Consider the following 21,474-nt stretch of genomic DNA (forward strand, 5'->3'; position numbering starts at 1 on the left):
ACCCATATGGGATTCCGGTGTCACAAGTGGAGGCTTTACCTGCTATGCCACAACGCTGGCCCCTACGATACTTTTGCTTTTTTTACAAAAGCAAACATTTCCCCATGCCCCTTCAGAACCCCCAGCCTGTGACAGCTACAAGTCTACTTTCTGCTGCCATGGAATGGCCTATTCTGGACTTTCCACGGTGTCGCCTTTGCTTCTGGCTTCTCGCGCTTGGCATGTTTCCCAGGTTCATGCGTGTTGCAGCAGGCATCCGTGCTGCACTGTGTGTGATGGATGATGGTCCCCTGTATGAACACGCCGCGTTTTATTTATCCAGCCATCAGCTGATGAATGTTTGGTTGTTGGCTTGTTTTAGCTCTTACAACCAATGCTGCTACGAACGTTTGCGCACAGTTTCTGCACAAACATGTGCTCTCAATGCTCTTGAGTGCGTGCACGTGCGAGCAGACTTGCTGAGTCATGCGTCGAGGCCGGTTGACTTTTGGGAGAACAGTTTCCCACAGTGGCTGCACCATTTTTGATGCATGAGGTTCCATTTCTTCACATGCCTGGCAGCACTTGGCTCTTCTGGACGCTTTGTTTGGTTCTGTGTTTACAACCGTCCTAGTGGGTGTGAGATGGTATCTCCTCAGGGTTTCGATTTGCGTTTCCCTGGTGACCGATGGTGTTGAGCCCCTTTCATGTGCTGAGTGGCTGCTTGTGTGTGTCTTCGGAGAAATGTCTATCAGATCCTAGGCCTGTTTTAAAATTGTGGTTTTTTTATTATTGAGTTGTTAGAGTTGTTATATTTTGAATACACTTTTAAAAATCAGCTATCTGATTTAGAGATATTTTCTTCCTTTCTGTGGATTGTTTTTTCACTTTCTATTTTTTTAAAAAATAATACTGTATTGTAGCCTTTATTGTGGCTCAGAGTATCAAACTGCTGTGTGCTCTGCTGCATCCAACATCAGGATGCCAGATGGAGTCCTAGCTGCTCAGCCTCTGACCCAGCTCCCTGCCTGGGAAACGGATGATGGCCCAAGTGCTTGGGCCCCTGCACCCACATGGGAGGCCTGGAGGAGCTCTAGACTCCCGGCTATTTGGGGAGTGAACCAGTGAATGGAAGATCTATTTATCTGTATTTCCCTCTATCTCACTCTTATTTTAAGATAAATTTATTTATTTGAAAGCTATAGTTACAGAGAGAAGGGGAGAGAGAGAGAGAGAGGGAGATCTTTTATCTGCTGGTTCATTCCCCAAATGACTGCAACAGCTAGGGCGGGGCCAGGCCAAAGCCAGGAGCCAGGAACTTCTTCAGATTCTCCCACATGGGTGCAGGGGCCCAAGCACATGGGTCATCTTCTGCTGCTTTCCCAGGTGCATTAGCAGGGATCTGCATCAGAAGTGGAGCATCCAGGACTCGAACCGGCACCCATGTGGAATGCCAGTGCTGCAGATGGCTGCTTAACTGTCTATACCACAGCACAAACCCCAAATTCACAAATCTTAAGTGAGCCACCTTAAAGTGCACCACTGTGTGGCCTTTAGCACATTCACAGTGTGGGACAACCACCACCTCTGCCTAATTCTAGAACATTCCCACATTGCAAAGAAAAACTTACCTGGGGCCAGCACTGTGGTGTAGCGGGTAAAACCGCCACCTGCAGTGCTGGCATCCCATATGGGCATCGGTTTGAGTCCCAGCTGTTCCACTTCTGATCCAGCTCTCTGCTGTGGCCTGGGAAAGCAGTAGAAGATGGCCCAAGGACTCTGCACCCACATGGGAGACCCAGAAGAAGCTCCTGGCTCCTAACTTCAGATCGGCACAGCTTTGGCCGTTGTGGCCAACTGGGGAGTGAACCAGCAGATGGAAGACCTCTCTCTCTCTCTTTCTCCTTCTCTCTGTGTGTAACTCTGACTTTCAAATAAATCTTTTAAAAAGAAAAGAAAAACTCCTTACCCATTCAGCAGTTTCTTGCCATTCCTCCCTGTCCCCAGCCTCTGGCAATGACCAATCTACTATCTCCACGGATTTCTCTATCCTGGACATTTTTCATACATGGAATCACGCCATATGTGACCTTTTGTGTCCAGTTTCCTCTACTAGTACTCCTTTGACAAAGGATTCACTGTATGAATCGACTACAGCTGGTTGATGTATTCGTCTGCTGAGGGACCCGTGGACTGTTGCTACCTTTTGGCTAACACAGATCATGTTGTTGCAAACATGTGTATATGTTCTTGCTTGATTGCCTGTTGTCAGTCCCACAGTCCACGTCTTGGGGCTATAGCTTCTCCACATCCCAGCTGTGCTGGGGGAGTCTGGCATATGTGCATGTGGTACTCGCGTTTTTTTATATATTTATTTTATTTATTTGAAAGGCAGAGTTACATAGAGAAAGGGAAACCAAGAGATTGAGAGATCAAGATCTTCTATCTGTTGGTTTACTCCCCAGATGACTGAAACAGCCGTGGTTGGGCCAGGCCAAAACCAAGAACCAGGAGCTTCTTCCAGATCTCCCACGTGTGTGGCTAAGGCCCAAGGACTTGGACAATTTTCCGCTACTTTTCCCAGGCACATTGGCAGAGAGCTGGATCGGAAGTGCAAGATAAGACTCAAACCGGCACCCATATGGGATGCTGGTGTTTCAAGTGGCAGCTTAACCTGTTATGCTATAGTGCTGGCCCCATACAGTAACTATGTGTTGAGGGGTTTTGCCCCCTGCTCTCCAGGCAGGGAAGGAAGAAAGTGGACTGGATATCTGAACTGAAGTGACTGGGGCTGGGCCAGGCTAAAGCCATGAAGCCAGAAACTCAATCCAGGTCTCCCATGTTCGTGGCAGGAACCCATTTACTGGAGCATCACTGCTGCTTCTCAAGGGCTGCATTGGTGGAAGCTGGAGGCAGGAGCCAGAGCCCAGAGTCATACCCAGGCACTCTGATATGGGATGTGGGCACCCCAGTCAGGGCTTCACCTCTAGGCCGAATGCCGGCTCCATATTTTATCTTCTGTTGCTTAAGCTTTGCCTCATCCAAGGTCACTAAGACTTCTTCATATGTTTTCTTCTAAGAGTTTTATTCCAAGAGTTCAGGCTCCTACATTTAGGTCTATGATCCCTGGGGCCAGTGTCATGGCGTAGTGGGTTAAGCCTCTGCCTGCAACACCAGCATCCCATGTGGGTGCCAGTTCTAGTCCCGGCTGCTCCTCTTCTGATCCAGCTCTCTGCTATGGCCTGGGAAAGCAATAGAAGATGGGCCAAGTCCTTGGGCCCCTGCACCTGTGTGGGAGACCCAGAAGAAGCTCCTGGCTCCTGGCTTCGAATTGGCAGAGCTCTGGCCATTGCAGCCATCTGGGGAGTGAACCAGAGGATGGAAGACCTTTCTCTCTGTCTTTCCCACTCTCTGTCTATAACTCTGACTTCCAAATAAATAAATAAATCTTAAAAAAAAAAAAAGGCCTATAATCCATTGTGAGTTAGTTTTGTAAATGGTGAGAGAAAATGGTGCACACTTCTTTCTGTATATGAATATTATGTCATAGCAGGTTTCAGCTGCTGCCTATGATGCTGGCATTCCATAAGAGCACCAATTCCGTCCGTGCTGCTTCTCTTCCAATCCGGCTCCCTGCTGAGGCACCTGGAAAAGTGGCAGATGATGGCTCAAGTACCCTGCTACCCACATGGTAGACCTGAATGAAGTTCCAAGCTCCTGGCTTTGACATGGCCCAGCCCTGGCTGTTGTGGCCATGTGGGAAGTGAACCAACAGATGGAAAATTCTTTCTCTTTCTGTTTCTCCCTCTTTGTAACTCTGCCTTCCAAATAAATAAATAAGTCTTTTTAAAAAAGAAGAAAAAGTGTATTAGTGCTCCTGGGTTTGAATTTCAACAATATGACCTTTATCTCTTAGCCTCTTGGAGTGGCTGAGATGAGAGGCCAGCAGGGGTGACCTCTGAGATCTTTGGAAGATGCACCTGCAGATTTGCCCACAAGAGGATGGGAGGGCTACAGGTGGGTGCAGGGCACATGCGAGTGTCTCTAGGCCTATTCTGCAGAGGCGAGAGCTGGTGCCCTATCTCAATATCTCTTCCTCACCCTGGGTGTGAACCCAAGGCCAACCCGGTGCCTCTGACAGACTGCCAGCTGAACTGGCAGGGAGATAAGCAGGTGGGTGTCAGGCAGTGGGAGGGAGGTGTCAACCACAGAGCAGCAGAATCGAGAACACCCTCCGTCCCACCTTTGGCCCCGTCCTTGGAGCTCCACCCACACAGCTGCTTTACCCTCTGAGCCCCTGAGGTCCTAGGCCCCTGCCTGACCTGGAGTCCTTACCTGGAGCCCTTCAAAAGTGCCATGTGACAGAGCTCCCGGAGCCATGGCACCATGGGCAGAGCTGGACCCATGCCCCGGAGTCTGCTAGGAATTCAGCTAGGGGCCTCAGGTTGGAGGAGCTGTGGTTATTAGGGGTTGAAGAAGGTTTTGAGGCCTCCCGGAAGGAAGTGGGGCTTCTGGCTGTGGTCCCATTGCCTCCCTTTTTTACTGCATTAATCAGCCGAACCCCCCGGCTCTACTTCGCTCCCCAAACCTCTACACTGATAATCATAAGTCCTGACCTTTGCACACCACGCTGTTTCAGCAACATCCAGGCAGCCTCCTGATAGCTGGGCTGGAAATTCCAAAGTCTGGGTCATGTTCCTATGGGCCACTGTCCCAGAAACAAGTCCAGTGCCTGGCACGTGCCTGCCAATCAGTAAATACGTGAGTGGGGACTGGCGGGGTTTGGCACAGCAATTAGAACACGCTTGGAACACTTGCCTCTCCTATCAACTGCCTGGGTTCAAGTCCTAGATCTGTTTTTGATTCCAGCTTTCTACTAATGTGTATACTGGGAGGCAGCGGGTGATGGCTCAAGTACTTGGGTCCCTGCCGCCCATGTGGGAAGCCTGGATTGAGGTCCAGGCTCGTGGCTTTGGCTTGGCCAAGTCTTGCCTGTTGTGGGCATTTGGATAGTGAATCAATAGACAAAGACCTTTCTCTGTTTCTGTCTCTGTCTTTCAAATAAGTGTTATAAAAAATTTAAAAAATATATGTGAAGGGGGCTGGCACTGTGGCACAGCAGGTTAACGCCCTGGCCTGAAGCGCAGACATCCCATATGGGCACCGGTTCTAGTCCCAGCTGCTTCACTTCTGATCCAGCTCTCTGCTATGGCCTGGGAGATGCCTGGCCAGCTAGGCAAAGGGTGACATTCCATATTAACCATCACCACCTTTACTAAATGCTTGCTTTGGTTCAGATACCATACTAAGGGCTTTACGTGGGCTGTATTGAAGAGTCCTGGAAGGAACTCTATGAGGCAAGTATAATTAATCCTATCCCTGCAGAGGGAGAAAGAAACAGAGAGGTTAGGCGACTTACCAAATTTCACCCAGCAGCGATTGAAGTCAGCTGAGCTAATGTTCTTACCCACTCTGCACACTGAGTCTGTACGGAGAGCCTTTTCAGTCTTGTGTGAAAACGGGGAAAACTAGAGCTCTCTTCTAGGCCCACTGCTGGAGGAAGCTATGTAGCGCGTGCATCCCTGGATGGAACACTTTACAGCCAGGAAGAAGCGGGAGACGGAGATGTTTGCTCATGGCATGAAATGGTAGCCACAGAAGATGGTTGGATAGAAAAAGCAATGGGGGTCCATCACTGTGGTGGAGTAGGTTAATCCTCTGCCTGTGGCACCAGCATCCCATATGGGCACCAGTTCTAACCCCAGCTGCTCCTCTTCCAATCCAGCTCTCTGCTTTGACCTGGGAAAGTGTGGGAGACCTGGAAGCTCCTGGCTTTGGATCAGCCCAGCTCCAGCCTTTGTGGCTATTTGAGGAATGAACCAGCAAATGGAAGACCTCTCTCTCTGTCTCTCCCTCTCACTGTCTGTAATTCTACCTGTTAAATAAATAAATAAAAATCTTAAAAGAAAAAATGGTGGAACAGTGTGCTTGGATAGAACAATTTTTTTTTTTAAAGATTGGTTTATTTTACTTGAACGGTGGAGTTACAGAGAGGGAGAGGCAGACTCAGAGAGAGAGAGAGAGAGAGAGATCTTCTATCTGCTGGTTCATTCCCCAAATGGCCACAACAGATGAGCTGGGCAGATCTGAAGCCAGGAGCCAGGAGCTCCTTCTGGGTCTCCCACGTGGGTGCAGGGGCCCAAGAACTGGGCTATCTTCCACTGCTTTCTCAGGCCATCACAGAGAGCTGGGTCAGAAGTGAAGCAGCCAGGACTTGAACCGGCGCCCATAGAGGATGCCAGAGCTGCAAGGGGCAGCTTAATCCGCTATACTACAGCGTTGGCGCCAGAAACACTATTTTAAAAATCCCTTGCATCTGCTTGCTGGGGCCTGGAAAAATGTCCAGAAGTATAAGCATCATAGAGCTCACACTGACCACTGGGACACTGGGACAGAGGAGGGGTTTCTGGTTTGTTTTTTTCTCATATTCTCTGCTGTTACAAATGTTGGCCACTCGTGTGTATTCCTTTGCATTTTTTTTTATTTATTTTTTTATTTTTTTTATTTTTTTCTGACAGGCAGAGTGGACAGTGAGAGAGAGACAGAGAGAAAGGTCTTCCTTTGCCGTTGGTTCACCCTCCAATGGCCGCCGCGGCCGGCGCGCTGCGGCCAGCGCACCGCACCGATCCGATGGCAGGAGCCAGGAGCCAGGTGCTTTTCCTGGTCTCCCATGGGGTGCAGGGCCCAAGCACCTGGGCCATCCTCCACTGCACTCCCGGGCCACAGCAGAGGGCTGGCCTGGAAGAGGGGCAACCGGGACAGAATCCGGAGCCCCGACCGGGACTAGAACCCGGTGTGCCAGCGCCGCTAGGCGGAGGATTAGCCTAGTGAGCCGCAGCGCCGGCCCCCTTTGCATTTTTTAAAATTTATTTTTTTTGACAGGCAGAGTGGACAGTGAGAGAGAGAGAGAGAAAGGTCTTCCTTTTGCCGTTGGTTCACCCTCCAATGGCTGCTGCAGCCGGCACGCTGCGGCCGGCACACCGCGCTGATCCGAAGCCAGGAGCTAGGTGCTTCTCCTGGTCTCCCATGGGGTGCAGGGCCCAAGCACTTGGGCCACCCTCCACTGCACTCCTGGGCCATAGCAGGGAGCTGGCCTGGAAGAGGGACAACCGGGACAGAATCCGGCGCCCCGACCGGGACTAGAACCTGGTGTGCTGGTGCCGCAGGCAGAGGATTAGCCTATTGAGCCACGGTGCTGGCCTCCTTTGCGTTTGACAAAAAGCAGCAGAAACCAAGTGGGAGGTGAACACCGGGGGCCTGGAGCCCCTGCAGACCCTCCAGCTCTGGTCGCCTGTCCCAGAGGCCCCGGAATGTCGCCCACTCATCCTGCTTTCCCTGCAGGAGCGCTTGCCCAGCCCACTGTGGTCACTGAGGAAAGAGAAGGCCATGGTCCTGGCCCTGTGCTTCCTGCTGGGGGGTGTGGGACAAGTGACAGCACAGTCAGGCCCCCAGACTGACTAGCAGAGGATCTGGTAGGGCCCGGGGGGCGGGAGGGAGGGACAAGGCGGGGCTTGCAGGTAGAGGAGGTTTCAGGTGGAAGCTCCAGGCCTGTGTCCCCAGTGCACCCCCAGGACACTTCCTGGCCACATCAAGGACTCTCAGTATTGGAGACCTGGAAATCTCCAAGCCTCTTCTCTTTTCATCTCTCACCTGAGAGCTGGGAGCAGAGTGCGAAGCCAGGCGGGCGGGGAGTGGGGTGGGATCGGCAGGTGGAAGTTAAACGTGAATGTGGATCATGGTGAAGGTGTGGGCCGGGCCTTCCCCTGGCACCTAGTGACCCTTACTCTGCTGTGGTCCCCAGCAAGGCTGTGGGGTAGGCGGGGTCTGGGAGGGCTGTAGCTTGTGTGTGTGTGGGGGGGGAGTTTGGTGACCCACAGATACTGCAAGGGGTGCTGTGGACAGAGCCCTTCCACTCGTCCGAAGGCTGCAGAGGCGGGTGCTGGGGAGGGTTGTCTGGGCACAGTGCGGCAGAAGAGGGAGGATGAGGGGCAGAAATGAGGGGGTCAGTGGGCGGGCACTGACATTGGCAAGAGTTCAGGTTTGGCACTAGAGAGCTCTTGGCTCCTGTCTGTGTGACTGGGTGAGCTGCTTACCTTCTGAGTTTCTGTAGATCATGAGAACAATAAAACCAACCACACGGGCTTCTGGTGAAGATTAAATGGGATAAAGTGTCTGATCTTCTAGCACAGTGCCAGGCACACAGGACGTCAGCACTTTGTAGAGGTTGACTATTTGCTCTGGCCCTAAGAATCTCCTGGCCTGAGCCATGTCGCTTCATGTTCCGTTCTGGGCACGTTTAGTGCGGGATTCTCGGTTGTCAGCTATAGGAGTCGTTTCAGGAGCTTTTAAGCAGAAAGGGGATTTCTTGGAAAGATACCAGGGAAGCTGACAGACGGTCTGGGAAGGCTGGAGGCCCAGGCTTGTAGAACAAGCGAGCACCAGCCTGAAAACAGACCTCAGGACCTGTGGCTGCCTCTGAATCGCTCTTTCCTTTTCTGTCCTGGCAGTTGGATGTGGCACCACAGCACTCACAGTCTCCACCTGACCTGTCCACAGCCCGGGTGGGGACATCCGACTGGCGTAGAGTGTGCGCACCTGCATCACGTACTGGGGAAGACAGTTGGAATCAGGCAGCCGGCGGTTTTGACTTTTAAGTAGGAGGCACCTTTGCCTCCCTCAAGACTCGTGGGGAGGGGGAAAGTTCCAGACACTGGGCAGGTAAAAACTCGACAAATGTCTACATAAGAAACATAAACGAGTAGACAGTAGTCCCTGTTCCCGAGACGTTCACATGTAAGGATCAGTTCTGTGGGAAGGTAATCGTGATAGGAAGTGGCTGGAGCAAGAGTTGAGGTGCATCCCAGCCCTGGGGTGCGGGCAGAGTCACCGCGCCACAGGGCCCTTGTCCATGGCCGCTAGCCTCAGTTGCCCCTGAGTGTTCCAGGCCACCTGGGGGGCATGACTGGGGTGGATCTGGATGGCTACTGGGGCTGGGTCACCGTGAGCCAGATTTGGCCACACTGGGCAGAAATTACGTCACACTGGGCCTGACTCAGACACACGAGAACTTGGGCGAGGCCCCAGGGGGGATCGTTCCTCACTCAGGAACGATGAAGCTGCTTCCTGGCCGACGAGGACTCCCTTCTCCTATACAGTCCCGCCTCCCACCTATTTTGCTGTGTCTTTGACTTGGCTTTGCCTTCTTGGTGCCTCGATTTTCTAACTGGATTAGAGGACAGAATCTCCCGGGATCTGGGGCAGGCATTTGGCCCAGTGATTAAGAGACTGCTTCAGATGCCTGAGTTTCAATCAGTGTCTCGGTTTCAGTCCAGGCTCTGTTCCTCTTCTTTTCTTTTCTTTAAATATTTATTTTATTTATTTGAATGACATAGTTACAGAGAGAGGTAGGGAGAGAGAGAGAGACAGAGACAGAGACAGAGAGAGACATAGAGAGATAGAGAGAGAGATCTTCCATCCACTGGTTTGCTTCCCAAATGGCCACAATGGCTGGAGCTGAGCTGATCTGAAGTCAGGAGCCAGGAACTTCTTCCAGGTCTCCCACTTGGGTGCAGGGGCCCAAGGACTTGGGCCACCTTCCACTGCTTTCCCACACGCATTAGCAGGGTGCTAGATTGGAAGTAGAGAAGCCAGGACTCCAACCAGTGTCCATATGGGATGCCGGCGCTGCAGTCCAGGACTTTAACCACCCCCCCTCCCCCGCACCACAGCGCTGCCCCCAGGCTCTGTTTCTGATTCAGGTTCTTGCTAATGTGCACCCTGGGAGGAAGCTGGTGACAGCTCAAGTACTCGAGGGCCTGCCCCCCACCCATGTGGGAGACCCAGATTGAGTTATTGGCTCCTGGCTTCATCCTAGCCAAGCCCTGGATGTCATGGCCATTTGGGGAGTGAACCAGCAGATAGAAGACTCTGTCTCTCTCTGCCTTTCAAATAAAAATGAAAATAAATAAATAACAATTAGAATTTCCCAAGATTAGGAGCTATGATGGGACAAGGTGGAGGACAGTGTTGGTTGTATCCTGGGCTTCTGCTTTATGGGTTCAGACCCTGCTCTGTTCTCTCTCCTCCCATATCCTATGTTGTCTGTTCTTGTCTGCACTGTTCGTGTGTCTGCCTGTCACCACTAATGTCTTCCGTGTCACCATTGCCTGTTTCTGTCTCAGCTCTGACCCCATTCCCAGAACTCCTACCTTCCAGGGTCAGCCTCTGAGCCCTTTGTGCCCTGTGCCTCTCCGGCTCAGCCTGTGGGTTCTCTGAGAGGGGAGGTAGCACCCCTTGGGGCTACACACACAATTCCCCTCTCTCTCCCACACACATACACACACACACACACACACACACACGGATCCCCAAGTCCCTGCGATCTGAAATCCAGCAAGCTGTCTGTGGAGTCACCCAGGCAGGTGGAGGCGGGGCGGGGAGCTCCCCCTGGCCTCGCAGGGCCCCCAGGCCGGCCCCCTCTTCCTATTTGAGGTGGCTTCACATGCAGCGTTTTCCTGGCATCTCTCACAGCCACCGAGGCCCCAGCCACCAGTGGTTGCCGCCCACCTGCCGCCCGCCTGCCCCCCATTGCCTTCCGCAGCCCGCTGGAGCCCTGCAGAGCAGGTGAAGCACCTCTTCTGGGAATCCCAGCGTTAGTTTAGAAGCCTGAGGCCGGGCTGGGAGGCTTGAGGAAGGAGGGAAAGGAGGAGGGCTTTGGAGTGCAGAGACGCTGGAGCAAGGCTGGGGGCCCAGGGGGCACTGGGGGTTACGGAGGGAAGGGGCGGGGGTGCTCACACACTCACAGGGCTGAGAGGACCCCTGTGCTGCATGGGCTCTGACGAAAGACAGCAGAGAAGCCGGTGCCCAGTGAGCTGAGTCAGGGCAGTGGGGACGCTTGGGGGCCCTTGGCTCACTCGGGCTTTGTCCCTGGTGTGGGACCTGAGCCTGGGGCAGTCTGGTGGCTGAGGCCGGGACCCCTCTTAGCATGGCAGCATGGGGGCGGTGGCGGGTGACATCTCAATTCTCTATGGCCCTGAGGAGTCTGGAATGTTCTCCCAGGTCTTCCTCACTTCTCTTGGGCCAGCTCTGCTCCTCACCTCTGACTGGTTAATCTCCATTAACCCTCTTTCCTCTTCTCCCAGGAGAGCATCATTGGCCCCAAGAAAGTCCTTACACATCAACCGGTCCAACCCTCCCATTTTGCATACAGGGGAACTGAGGCAGGAGGGGCCGTGAGCAGCTCAAAGTCACAGCGTGGATTTGTGGGAGAGCCAGTCCTGGGCACAAGGTTCCTCCCTGGAGGACCGTCACAGCTCACCTGTGCGCCACCTGTCTTCCCAGCAGGTAGCAGGGCCGCGAGGAGAGAACCAGCTGCACAACTGAGTTTTTGACACAAGACCAAGGCCCTGGGGGACCCAGGGGAGTCCCTGTACCCCCCGCCTGAACTTGCAGGTCTGCCAAGGCGACCGGGTAGGCGGACCTCAGCCTTCTCTTTGCAGGTGGCCTGCTGGTGGTAGGAGGAGTGGGGAATGAATGAAGGGTCCTACGAGTGTGGCGGGAGGAGGAAAGGAGATTGGGGCTGGATGCAGCTCTGGGGGATAGGAGATGATAAAGCCCTTGGGCAGGAAAACCAACCGTGGGACAAGGGGCTGGGAAGCCATTTGAGTGACAGGTGTGGGGGTGCCTGAGCTGCTTCTCCCCTTGGGAAACCAAACAAGGGATGAGTCTTGGCCATGGGCCATGGCCATGAGTCTGTTGGGCAAGCCCCAAGCTCTTTGCCTCCTTGCTCTCCAGATCTTCTCAGCCTGCAGGTCACTTCCAGACACAATGGATGCTCATGGCCTGCCCTGTGCCAGCTGGCTGTGCCCCTTGCTGCTGGCACCGGCCAGGTCCACCCTGCTGGCCTGCCCCCAGGGCCTGGACCTGTATGTGTGTACCCTGCAGTTGGCTTCCTGGGACACATCTCTGCAGGGGCTCAGAGAGGACACGTTGAGCACAAGTAAGCCTAGGGCTCCGAGCTGCTCTGCCCTGGGTGGAGGCTGGAGGTGGGGCCCCCTGTTATGCTTCGGGATGGGAGGGGGGCACAAAGAGGCATGGGTGACCCAGCCTCAGGTTCTGGTCACTGTCACGTTTTGGCCTGGGTTCAGGCCTGAGGGTGCAGGGAGATTTCAGGATGGTGAGATTGAGCAGAGCAAGTGGGCCGTAGTGTGGGAGCCGGTGTAGGCACAGCCAAAGCCGCGAGGTTGGCAATGGCCCTTGACCTGCCTGGAATGCTTGAGCTGGAGGGGTTGTCGTTTTTATGACACTGGACTGGGAATCGGGGAACTGGACCCGGAGGCCTGGTTCTGCTCTTTCTAGTTTTGTGGCTGTGGGCACATCACCGTGGCCTTGTTTTCATTTACCATAAAGAAGGCTGTCACTGGGCCTGTGTTCTCAGCTTGCTGTGTCAGAACACAACATTTGCTCACGTGACCATGGCCTCTTGGCTGCCCTGCAGGGTCCATCATTTCTGGGACCCAATGCAGACTGCAACAGCTCAGTGACACTGAGTGGCTGAATAAGCGAGGATCCAAGCAAACTACCTAGCTTTGAATACGTTTTGGTTTTTTAAATTTTTTTTTTTACTTAAGAAAAATATTATTGGGGCCGGTGCTGTGGCATAGTGGGTAAAGCTGCCACCTGCAGTGCCAGCATCCCATTTGGGCGCCAGTTCAATTCCCAGCTGCTGCACTTCTGATCCCACTCTCTGCTATGGCCTGGGAAACAGTAGAAGATGGCCCAAGTCCTTGGGCCCCTGCACCCACATGGGAGGCCCAGAGAAAGCTCCTGGCTCCTGGCTTCGGACTGTGGCAGCTCCAACCGTTACAGCCATCTGGGGAGTGAACCAGTGGATGGGATGGAAGACCTCTCCCTGTCTCTCTCCCTTTCCCTCTCTCTCCCTTTCCCTCTCTCTCTCTCCCCCTCTGCCTCTCTGTAACTCTGCCTTTCAAATAAACTTTAAAAAATATTTTTACAAAATATTTATTTTTATTTTTTTTTGAAAGGCAGAGAAACCAAGGCAGAGACACATTGAGATATTCATAGTTTACTCCCGAAATGCTCGCAACAGCAAGAGGTGGGCCAGACCAAAGCTAGGAGCCAGGAACTCAACCGGGTCTCCCCTGTAGGTTGCAGGGACCCAAGTACTCGAGCCATCACCTGCTGCCTCCCAGAGTGTGCATCACCAGGGAGCTGGGTCCGAAGTGGAGGAGCTGGAGCTCGAACCGGATGCTCCAACACGGAGGCAGGCGTCCCAGGCAGCGTCTTAGCCATTGCAAAATGCCCGCCCAAGGGTGTTGCTTTTATCACTCCTCGCTTTGCTCCTGCCTTGCCGGCTGTTATATCTCAGTTCTCTCGCTTCCTTCTACTCACCGCTCAGAGACCATCAGAACTCAGACCCCCTCCTCCTCCCCCGCCCCATTATCACCACTCCTTTCTGCACCTCTTCTCCTTTCCCCTTCCTCCTCCTCCCCCCTCTCGTCTTTCTTCTCTTTATCTAGAAGAGCGCTGTTTGGTAGAACTTCCTGCAACAGTGGGAATATTCTATACCTGTGCTGCCTGGAAACCTATTGATCTCTTCGGGTTTTTTCCCCTAATTTCGATTCGGTTATGTTCATTTTATTTGGAAGACAGAAAGAGACAGACATCTGCTCGCTCATTGTCCAAATGTCTGCAACAGCTGGGGCTGGCCCAGGTGGGAGCCAGGCACTTAATTTGGGTCTTCCAGGTACTTGCTGCCTGCCAGGGTGGGTGTTCGCAGGAAGCTGGAATCAGAAGCAGAACCAGGACTTGAACCCAGGCACTTGACCCTGTTAAACACTTTAAAAGCGGCTAGTGGGGCTGGGATTTGGCACAGTGGTTAAGATGCCTCTTGGGGTACTCACTCTCTGAGTGCCTACTTCAAGCAACTGTTCCACATCTGATCTAGCTTCTTGACAATGCACACCCAGTTCAAGTACCTGGGATCCTGCCACTCACGTGGGAGACCCGGATTGAGTTCCTGGCTCCTGGTTTCAGTCTGGCTGTTGTGAGCATTTGGGGAATGAACGAGTGGATGGAAGATCTCTGTCTCTCTGCCTTTAGAATATAAACAAACAAACAAACAAATATTACACGTGGCTAATGAGATTGAGCAACTGAATTTTTAAAATACTTTTATTTATTTGTTTGAGAGGTAGAGTTACAGACGGGAAGAGGGAGAGACAGAAAGGTCTTCCAAACACTGGTTTACTCCCCACATGGCTGCAACAGCCAGAGCTGGGCCGATCTGAAGCCAGGAGCCAGAAGCTTCTTCCAGGTCTCCTACTTGTGTGCTGGAGGCCAAGCCCTTGGGCCATCTTCCACTGCTTTCCCAGGCCATAGCAGAGAGCTGGATCAGAAGAGGAGCAGCCAGGACACAAACCAGCACCCATGTGGGTTGCTGGCGCCGCAGGCAGAGGCTTAGCCTGCTAGGCCACAGCACCAGGGACAGCTGGGGACAGACTTCACCCTGGGCTGTGGCAGCCTGACCTTCTCCCCTTCCCTGCTCAGAGCACCAGCCATGGAGGCTCCATGCCAGCTCCCCTGATGATGAGAAACTCACAGCCAAGCACCCACCAAGCAGCCACCAGATGGGAAGCCGTCCGGGAAAAGCTGGCCTGGGGGCCCCCTGCCCATCCCTCCCTCCTCACTACAGCTTGTCTCCAGCCCCCCGGCAGGAGAGAAAGAGCTCTAGCCCCACTCCTGCCCCCATGTCCAAGGAGCTCCCATTCCGCCTCCATCCCTTCTACCCTGGGCACCCACTGCTCCTGCCTCCACCTTGCCTGCTCCCCTGTAGGGCCCAGCCTTCCACCCAGTGCCCCTACCTCTTCTTGTGGCCTCAAGTCACCTCCTGCGTCCCCACAGTGGTGCCCAGCTCGCTCGTGACGGCCGACGAGCCCGGATGCCACAACGCCCAGGGGAGAGCCCTGTCTTCTTGCCCAGGGACTTTTCAAGCCTCTGGCCATGCTTTACCCTCCCAGTCCCTAAATCCAGGCCCCACATCATCCACCCCGACCTGCTGCCCAGGGCTGGAGCATGCTGGCATGGCGGCGCCAGCTACCCAGGCCTCACTGGGCTCCCGGGCAGGCGCCGCAGCCCTGCCTTACCCGCTGAAGAAAGAGAATGGCAAGATCCTGTATGAGTGCAACGTGTGCAGCAAGAGCTTTGGGCAGCTCTCCAACCTCAAGGTACCTGCTTCCCTGGGCTCTGGGGCTCCCTGCAGCAGCCTCCCGGGCACCTCCCCCACCCCGACCCTTTTTCTAGAATCAAGGATCTTTGCCCCAGAAGGCACTCTCGGGAAGCCTCTGGGGCCAAGTGACCTTGGACGGTTCTTTGGGTGGCAAGACAGGATAAGAGGGCTACCAAAGTCCTCTCCACCCTGCAGGTCTGCCTATCAGATCGTCTCGTATCTTTATTTATTTCAAGGATTTATTTATTTATCTGAAAAGCAGAGTGACACAGAGAGCGACAGCTATCTTCTATTCATTGGCTCATTCCTCAGATGGCTACAGCTGAGGCCGGGCCAGACTGACGCCAGGAGCTAAGAACTCCATCTGAGTCTCCCACATGGGCAGCAGGGACCCAAGTTTTTGAGCCATTATCTGCTGCCTTCCAGTGCATTAGCAGGGAGCTGGGCTGGAAGTGAAGTAGCTGAGACTTGAACCATCCCAAGTGGTGGCTTGACCTGCTGTGCCACAGTGCTTGCTCCCAGAGGTCGTCTCATCTGAACTAACAGTGGGAAAACCGAGGCTCCCGAAGGCAGGATTTGTCCCAGTTCATGTTGATGCAATGGTGAGCAGTCTGGCTCTGATTTTAGTCTCTCAGCCTCTGGTGCAAAGCACTTGCCTGGGCAACCATCCTTTTCTACAAATTAAGCCTTTATTGTTCTGAAGGGCAGATGGAGGAATGGGTAGATTTGGGTGAGTCTAGACCACAGGCCAACTATCAACCTTTCTCAAGTGGGACCCCACTAATCAGCTCCAGCGCTGTTGATGTCATCATCCCCATTGTCCAGCAGGGGCCGCCCAAGGGCTCATCTCTGTGTTAGCAAAACCTGGAAGCTATGTAAGTTGTCGTTGGGGATTTGCTCTACTGGATCCTTTAAGGCAGGTGTTCTTTTTTTTTTTTTTTTTAAAAAGCTTTATTTCTGTATTTGGAAGGCAGAGCAACAGAGAGAGAGGCCCATTGGTTGACTTCCCAAATTCCTACAACAGCTAGGGCTGGGCCAGGCCAAAGCCAGCAGCCAAGACCTCCATCTGGGTCTTCCACATGGGTAAAAGGAACCCAAGCACCAGGGCCATACCTGCTGCCTCCCAGGAGCATGGGCAAGAAACTGGCTCAGAAGCAGAAGTGGGACTCAAACCAGCACTCTGGTATGGGATGCTGGCATCCCGAGAGTCAGCTTAAGTCACTGCACAACACCACCCCGGGCAGCGTTCTTACTCTGGTGAGCCTCAACCCACCTGCTGAGCTAGTGCGAGCGAGTGACCAGGCAGACCCCGAGGACCCAGCCCCCGAGACCGATTCAGCAGGTCAGGAGTGGGGCCTGACGAGCTGCATTTTCAGCGTCCCAAAGTGAGCCCACGTTGCTAGTCATGGGCCATGCGGAGCAGCACTGCTCCAGGATCTACCCGGAGTTCCCCTTACCTGGCCAGCTCCCCTGCAGGGCAGCAGAAAGAGTGGGAGCACCCAGGGGGTGCTGGTGAAGAGGACTGAGAGGCCAGGGTGCCAACAAGGGGTCCTGCCGGGATGGGGGCAGAGACTCTGAGCGGGTGGCAGGCCCTGTGGGGCTCTGTGCAGCTGGCAGCATTTCTCCCACACCTGGCTCAGGTTCATCTGCGAGTGCACAGCGGGGAGCGTCCGTTCCGGTGCGCCCTGTGCCAGAAGAGCTTCACCCAGCTTGCTCACCTGCAGAAACACCACCTGGTGCACACTGGGGAGCGGCCGCACCAGTGTCCGGTGAGACCCTCCTCGCCCTCACGTGCAATCTGGTAGCCCCCTGGACAGACACACCTGCGGCCTCCATTCCCCAGTCCCACTAAGCAAGGGGAGACAGGAGGGCAGGGGCTGGGTAGCAGAAGAGAGGGAGAGGAAGTGACTCTCAGCTTGGAATGAGTGCCGGGAGAACAATGCAGTGGAATTGCAGGGGTGGGGTGTCCCTGGAGAATGCATACCCACTACTTACCTCCCAGAGTTGGAGGAGTCAACGCCCCACTGTGTGCAAAGTACTCAAGCAGGAAAACCTTAAGGTCAATGCCAGCTCCCAGCTTTTTTTTTTTTTTTTTTTGAAGATTTATTTATTTATTTGGAAGGTAGAGTTACAGAGAGGAAGAGGCAGAAAGAGAAAGAGAAAGGTCTTCCATCCGCTGGTTCACTCCCCAAATGGCCGCAACAGCCGGAGCTGGGTCGATCCGAAGCCAGGAGCCAGGAGCTTCTTCTGGGTCTCCCACATGGGTGCAGGGGCCCAAGCACTTGGGCCATCTTCTACTGCTTTCCCAGGCCATAGCAGAGAGCTGTGTTAACAATAACAGGAAAACTCAGAGAGGAGAAGTCATTCAGGGAGTTAAAAAAAAAAAAAGGCACTAACCTGGGTCTGCTGGCTCCGGTGTACTGGACACCGTGGGTCCCAGGGAGAAAGCATCGGGCAAAGCTTCCCAGCACCGACAAGGAGGTGGGGAGGGATCCTGAGCCAGCCCAGCGCAGGACTGACCGCACCGCCCCTTCCGTCAGGTGTGCCCCAAGCGCTTCAGCAGCTCCAGCAACCTCAAGACGCACCTGCGCCTGCACTCGGGGGCCCAGCCCTCCCAGCGCCTGTGTCGCTGCAGCCGGCACGTTTGCCTGCAGCTGCGCCATCCGCTGCAGGCCCCGCGGCCCCCTGACCCCGCACACCCCCAGCTGCCCCCGGCCTCCATCGCCGGCCTTGCCCAGTGGCGCCATGGGTCTCCAGGTCTTGTGGCAGCGCCGTCAGAGAAGCAGATGGGCTGGGACGTGGACAAGGTGTCCTCGGCGTCTCTAAGGAAGCAAACACAGTCGGCCTGAGCGGTGGTGCCAGGGCAGCCCTGGGAGAGGACAGGGCAGAGCAATTAGAGGATTTTCTCCATGACCAAATGGACTGCTTGAGCTTCAACAAGGGGGTGCGGGGGACCACTGTGCGTCTTCCTGACTTCATACCCGCCTGGGGACAGGTCAGGGGGCGCAGCTGGGAAGAGCTTGGCTGGGCTGCCCCCGGGGGTGAGGTGGGGGCCTGCAGCCATCTCCCTCAGGCAGGGTTTGGATTCTGCTCCCTGCCTGTGACCTACCTGGGACCGGGCCCTCTGTCTCGGCTCACTGACCAGCAATCCAGCTCCCCCAGGATGCTGCAAGGGACAGCGCCTGCACGACGCACGCTTTTCTAACACCTGTCCTGATGTTGCTCTGCTGTTCGGTGCCACTTTCTGGTCTCACAGTTCCTAGGCGGCCAGCATGGCCCTCCAGCTGGCAGCCCCTGCCATGGTCAGGTGGGGGTGCCAAGGAAGGAGACACGAGATACCAGTGTCCACTCACGACCGGAAGCATGATGTCCCCCGGGTGTCAAGAGCAGTCAGCACGGAGGGTGCAGAGGCCGGGGCAGGGCTTGGCAGGGAGCCTGGGGAGCCGGGCCCTTCCCACTGCCTTTCTCCCTGAAGTCCCAGGGGGGCCCCTCCAGTGCTAGCTGTTTCCCACCGTGACGTGTAAGTCAGACAGGCAGCGTGGCGGGGAGGCAGGAGGCCCATGCTATAACCACAATAAACGACCGCTATTATTCCACAAGGCTGTTTTCAGACAGAGCGCGGGGGTCTCTGGCTGACTTCCGGCAGGTGGCGCCGTTCGCGTCCGGGGACTGAGTGGCTCCCGCCCCCGGCGCTGAGCCAGAGTCCGGCTCTTACCCGGGACGCAAAGCGAGGACCACTCAGCAGGGTCGGCCTCGGCCCCCGCAGTAGCCGAGGTCCGGGGTCCAAGCCTATCCCGGTCGGGCCTTTGGCCCCGTCCCGGATGCCAATCATCGGGTCAGATCCCGCCCAGGCGGCGAGACCACGCCCGTCCCCGCCCCTGAGCCCTAGGCCCTCCTGCTGCGGGGGTGGGGGAGCCCCTCTGCCGAGCCCCGCCCCCGTAGCCGCTGCCCGCCGCAGGTCCATCTCCCCGCGCCCGGCGAGAGGCCTGAAAAAGTAGCGTGGACAGGGCCCGGGAGGCTCCAACGGAGCGTTCGGGGGACCGCGGGCCGCAGGGCATGGGCAGCATCTGGGTCGGGTCCCCGCCCGCACGGGCCGCGGGCGGGGCCCTGTTTGCTCCGAGGGGCGGGCCGGAGGAGGTGTCTCTCCCGGTGCAGCGGATCCGGGTGGCCCCCGGGCAGGTGCCCCGACGGCCGAGCCCCGGGCCGGGCCCTCGCCATGGCCGAGCGGCGCGGGGGCCTGAGGGCCCGCCTGACTCGCCTCCTGGCCGGACTAGGGGTCCGCAGGGGGCGCAGGGGGCAGATGACCTCGCAGGAGGCCAGATCCCGGGATAGGTGAGGGGAGAGGGGCTGAGGCCGGGAGCGGGGTGTGTGGGTGGCTAGGAATACGTGTGTCGTTGGGGTCTGATTTTGGATACGTGAATGTGGGAGGGCCCCGGGCTCTTGGCAAAAGGTAGAGCAATTTGAAAATTCCCTAAGCCGGGCAGGCGCCAGCAGACAACGGTTTCCTCTTGGGGACAGTTTGAGGCACACTTAGCAGTTCCTCCTGGGGACTGAGTGTCACCCGCAGACTAGCGCAGCTCCGGTCTTGGCGTCCCTCGGTCCTGAGTGGCAGGTTCCGCAGTCGTCTTGGACGGCACCGCGTTTGCTGAGTCGACACCGATTTGTCCCCCTAGCCAGTACTGCACCTGGCAATTGCTTATCAAAACGAGAAGTTTTCCTTCTCCACTTACTTCCTGGATTACGCTGTGTAACCCTCAAGGCAGCCCTATAAAGTGGAGGATCAGACAGGCGAAGCCACCTGTTCAAAGTCACACAGCTGGGAAGTGGTGGAGCCGGGATGCACACGTCAGCAGTCTGGCTAAGGAGCCTACATCCGGAAGCCCGGTGGCCTGCGGAGACCGGCAGAGCGCAAGCCAGGGGCTGCGCCAGGTCCAGAGCTCAGGTGCCCGGGCTGGGCGAGCCTGTGCGCGGGTAGCTGAAGTCAGCGTGAAGGAAAACCCCTCCGCTAAGGGCTGGGCGGAAAGGCTGGGAGAGGCAGCGAGAAAAGCCGAGCGGGCCCTGAGTCGGCAGAGTGCGGGGGTGTGCGCCCAGCACCGCTGTTTGTGTGTCTGCGCAGTTACCCGGCAATTTGTTCTGATCTTATCCACACGCAGCTGTCTTCAGCCCGCCCCGGGAGGGGTGGGGGCTTGGGGTGCAGAATGAGGGGAGGGGCCTGTACTGCTGTCTCACGCTAAAGACAGAAAGGGAGTGCCCAGCCTCACTCTGTCTGGAAGCCTGGGTGCCTTGGGGTGCCCACACCCTGCCGGTGCCCTGCCCGCCCCCGCCTGGAGGACACACCCTCCCCCTTTACCCTGTCTGGCAGAAACCTGCCCTATAGGCCCAGCACTGCCCTTCCCTCTCCCTACTCAGAGTTGGGGGTGCAGGTGAGTCAGGGGAGGGGTGCAGCGCCAGCGTGGTGACACATGCCATGCATGCGTGCACTTGGCCTCAGCTCTTACCCGCTGACAGCGTGGGGGCAGGGGCAAGGCATGTCATCATCTTATCCCCATTCCTGCTGTGATGTCCAACCAACCTTTGAAGAGGGATGGGCCTGGCATTCTAACTGCAAGGCTCACGAGCTGTGTGACTCTGAACAAGTCACTTTGCATTGCTGGGCCTCGGTTTCCTTGTCGGCAAAATGGGAGCGCTAATAACCCTCTGCTAAGAGTATTGTGGATGAAGCTAGCGCTAAGCCTGTCACGCAGGAGGCCTCAGCAAGGGGTGCGTTTCAGAATTGTCCTAGCGATGTCCTTTCTCTGCATTCTGGCCCCTGCCCCCATTTAAAAAAAAAAATGTTTATTTTCAATTGTTTGAGAAGCAGAGAGAGAGGGAGAGGAGGGGAGAGATCTTCTATCCACTGGATGCCCCAAAGGCCAGGCCAAAGCCAGCAGCTGGAACTCCATCCGGGTCTCCCACATGAGTGGCAGAGACCCTAGCACTTGAGGCTGCTGCCTCCCAGGACCTGTTAGCAGGAAGCTGGATGGGAAGTGGAGTAGCTGGAACTGGAACCAGCACTCTGATACGGGATGTGGGCATTCTGAGCGGCGGCTGAACCCGCCCTGCTGCGACACCAGCCCATCTTGTCCCTTTCTCTGCCTCCGGGGATGGAGTGGCCTGCGAGGAAGGCAGCAGAGAGAGGGCTGCTGAGG

The 21,474-nt window shown here is 55.6% G+C and overlaps 2 protein-coding genes across 4 annotated transcripts in view; both read left to right on the top strand.

Moving 5' to 3' along the window:
- Nucleotides 1-8,997: 8,997 nt before the first annotated feature.
- Nucleotides 8,998-18,882, top strand: ZNF683 (zinc finger protein 683). The gene is given in 7 exon segments (XM_070076802.1): nucleotides 8,998-9,039; nucleotides 11,436-11,468; nucleotides 11,470-11,508; nucleotides 11,833-12,037; nucleotides 14,608-15,284; nucleotides 16,927-17,055; nucleotides 17,827-18,882. Coding segments are annotated over 7 exon segments (1,434 nt in total). The 3' UTR covers nucleotides 18,136-18,882.
- A 590-nt stretch (nucleotides 18,883-19,472) lies between these two features.
- CRYBG2 (crystallin beta-gamma domain containing 2) overlaps nucleotides 19,473-21,474 on the top strand; it is a 29,030-nt gene continuing 27,028 nt past the window's right edge. The window contains exon 1 of one of the 3 annotated variants that reach the window (XM_051856831.2): nucleotides 19,473-19,618. In XM_051856831.2, the coding sequence (XP_051712791.2) occupies nucleotides 19,503-19,618 (116 nt within the window). In that variant the 5' untranslated portion in view covers nucleotides 19,473-19,502. The remainder of the gene's footprint in view (nucleotides 19,619-21,474) is intronic. The other 2 variants (XM_017346568.3, XM_017346564.3) reach the window with 2 other exon arrangements.

The sequence above is a fragment of the Oryctolagus cuniculus genome, chromosome 7, assembly GCF_964237555.1.
Source record: "Oryctolagus cuniculus chromosome 7, mOryCun1.1, whole genome shotgun sequence".
Taxonomy (NCBI): domain Eukaryota; kingdom Metazoa; phylum Chordata; class Mammalia; order Lagomorpha; family Leporidae; genus Oryctolagus; species Oryctolagus cuniculus.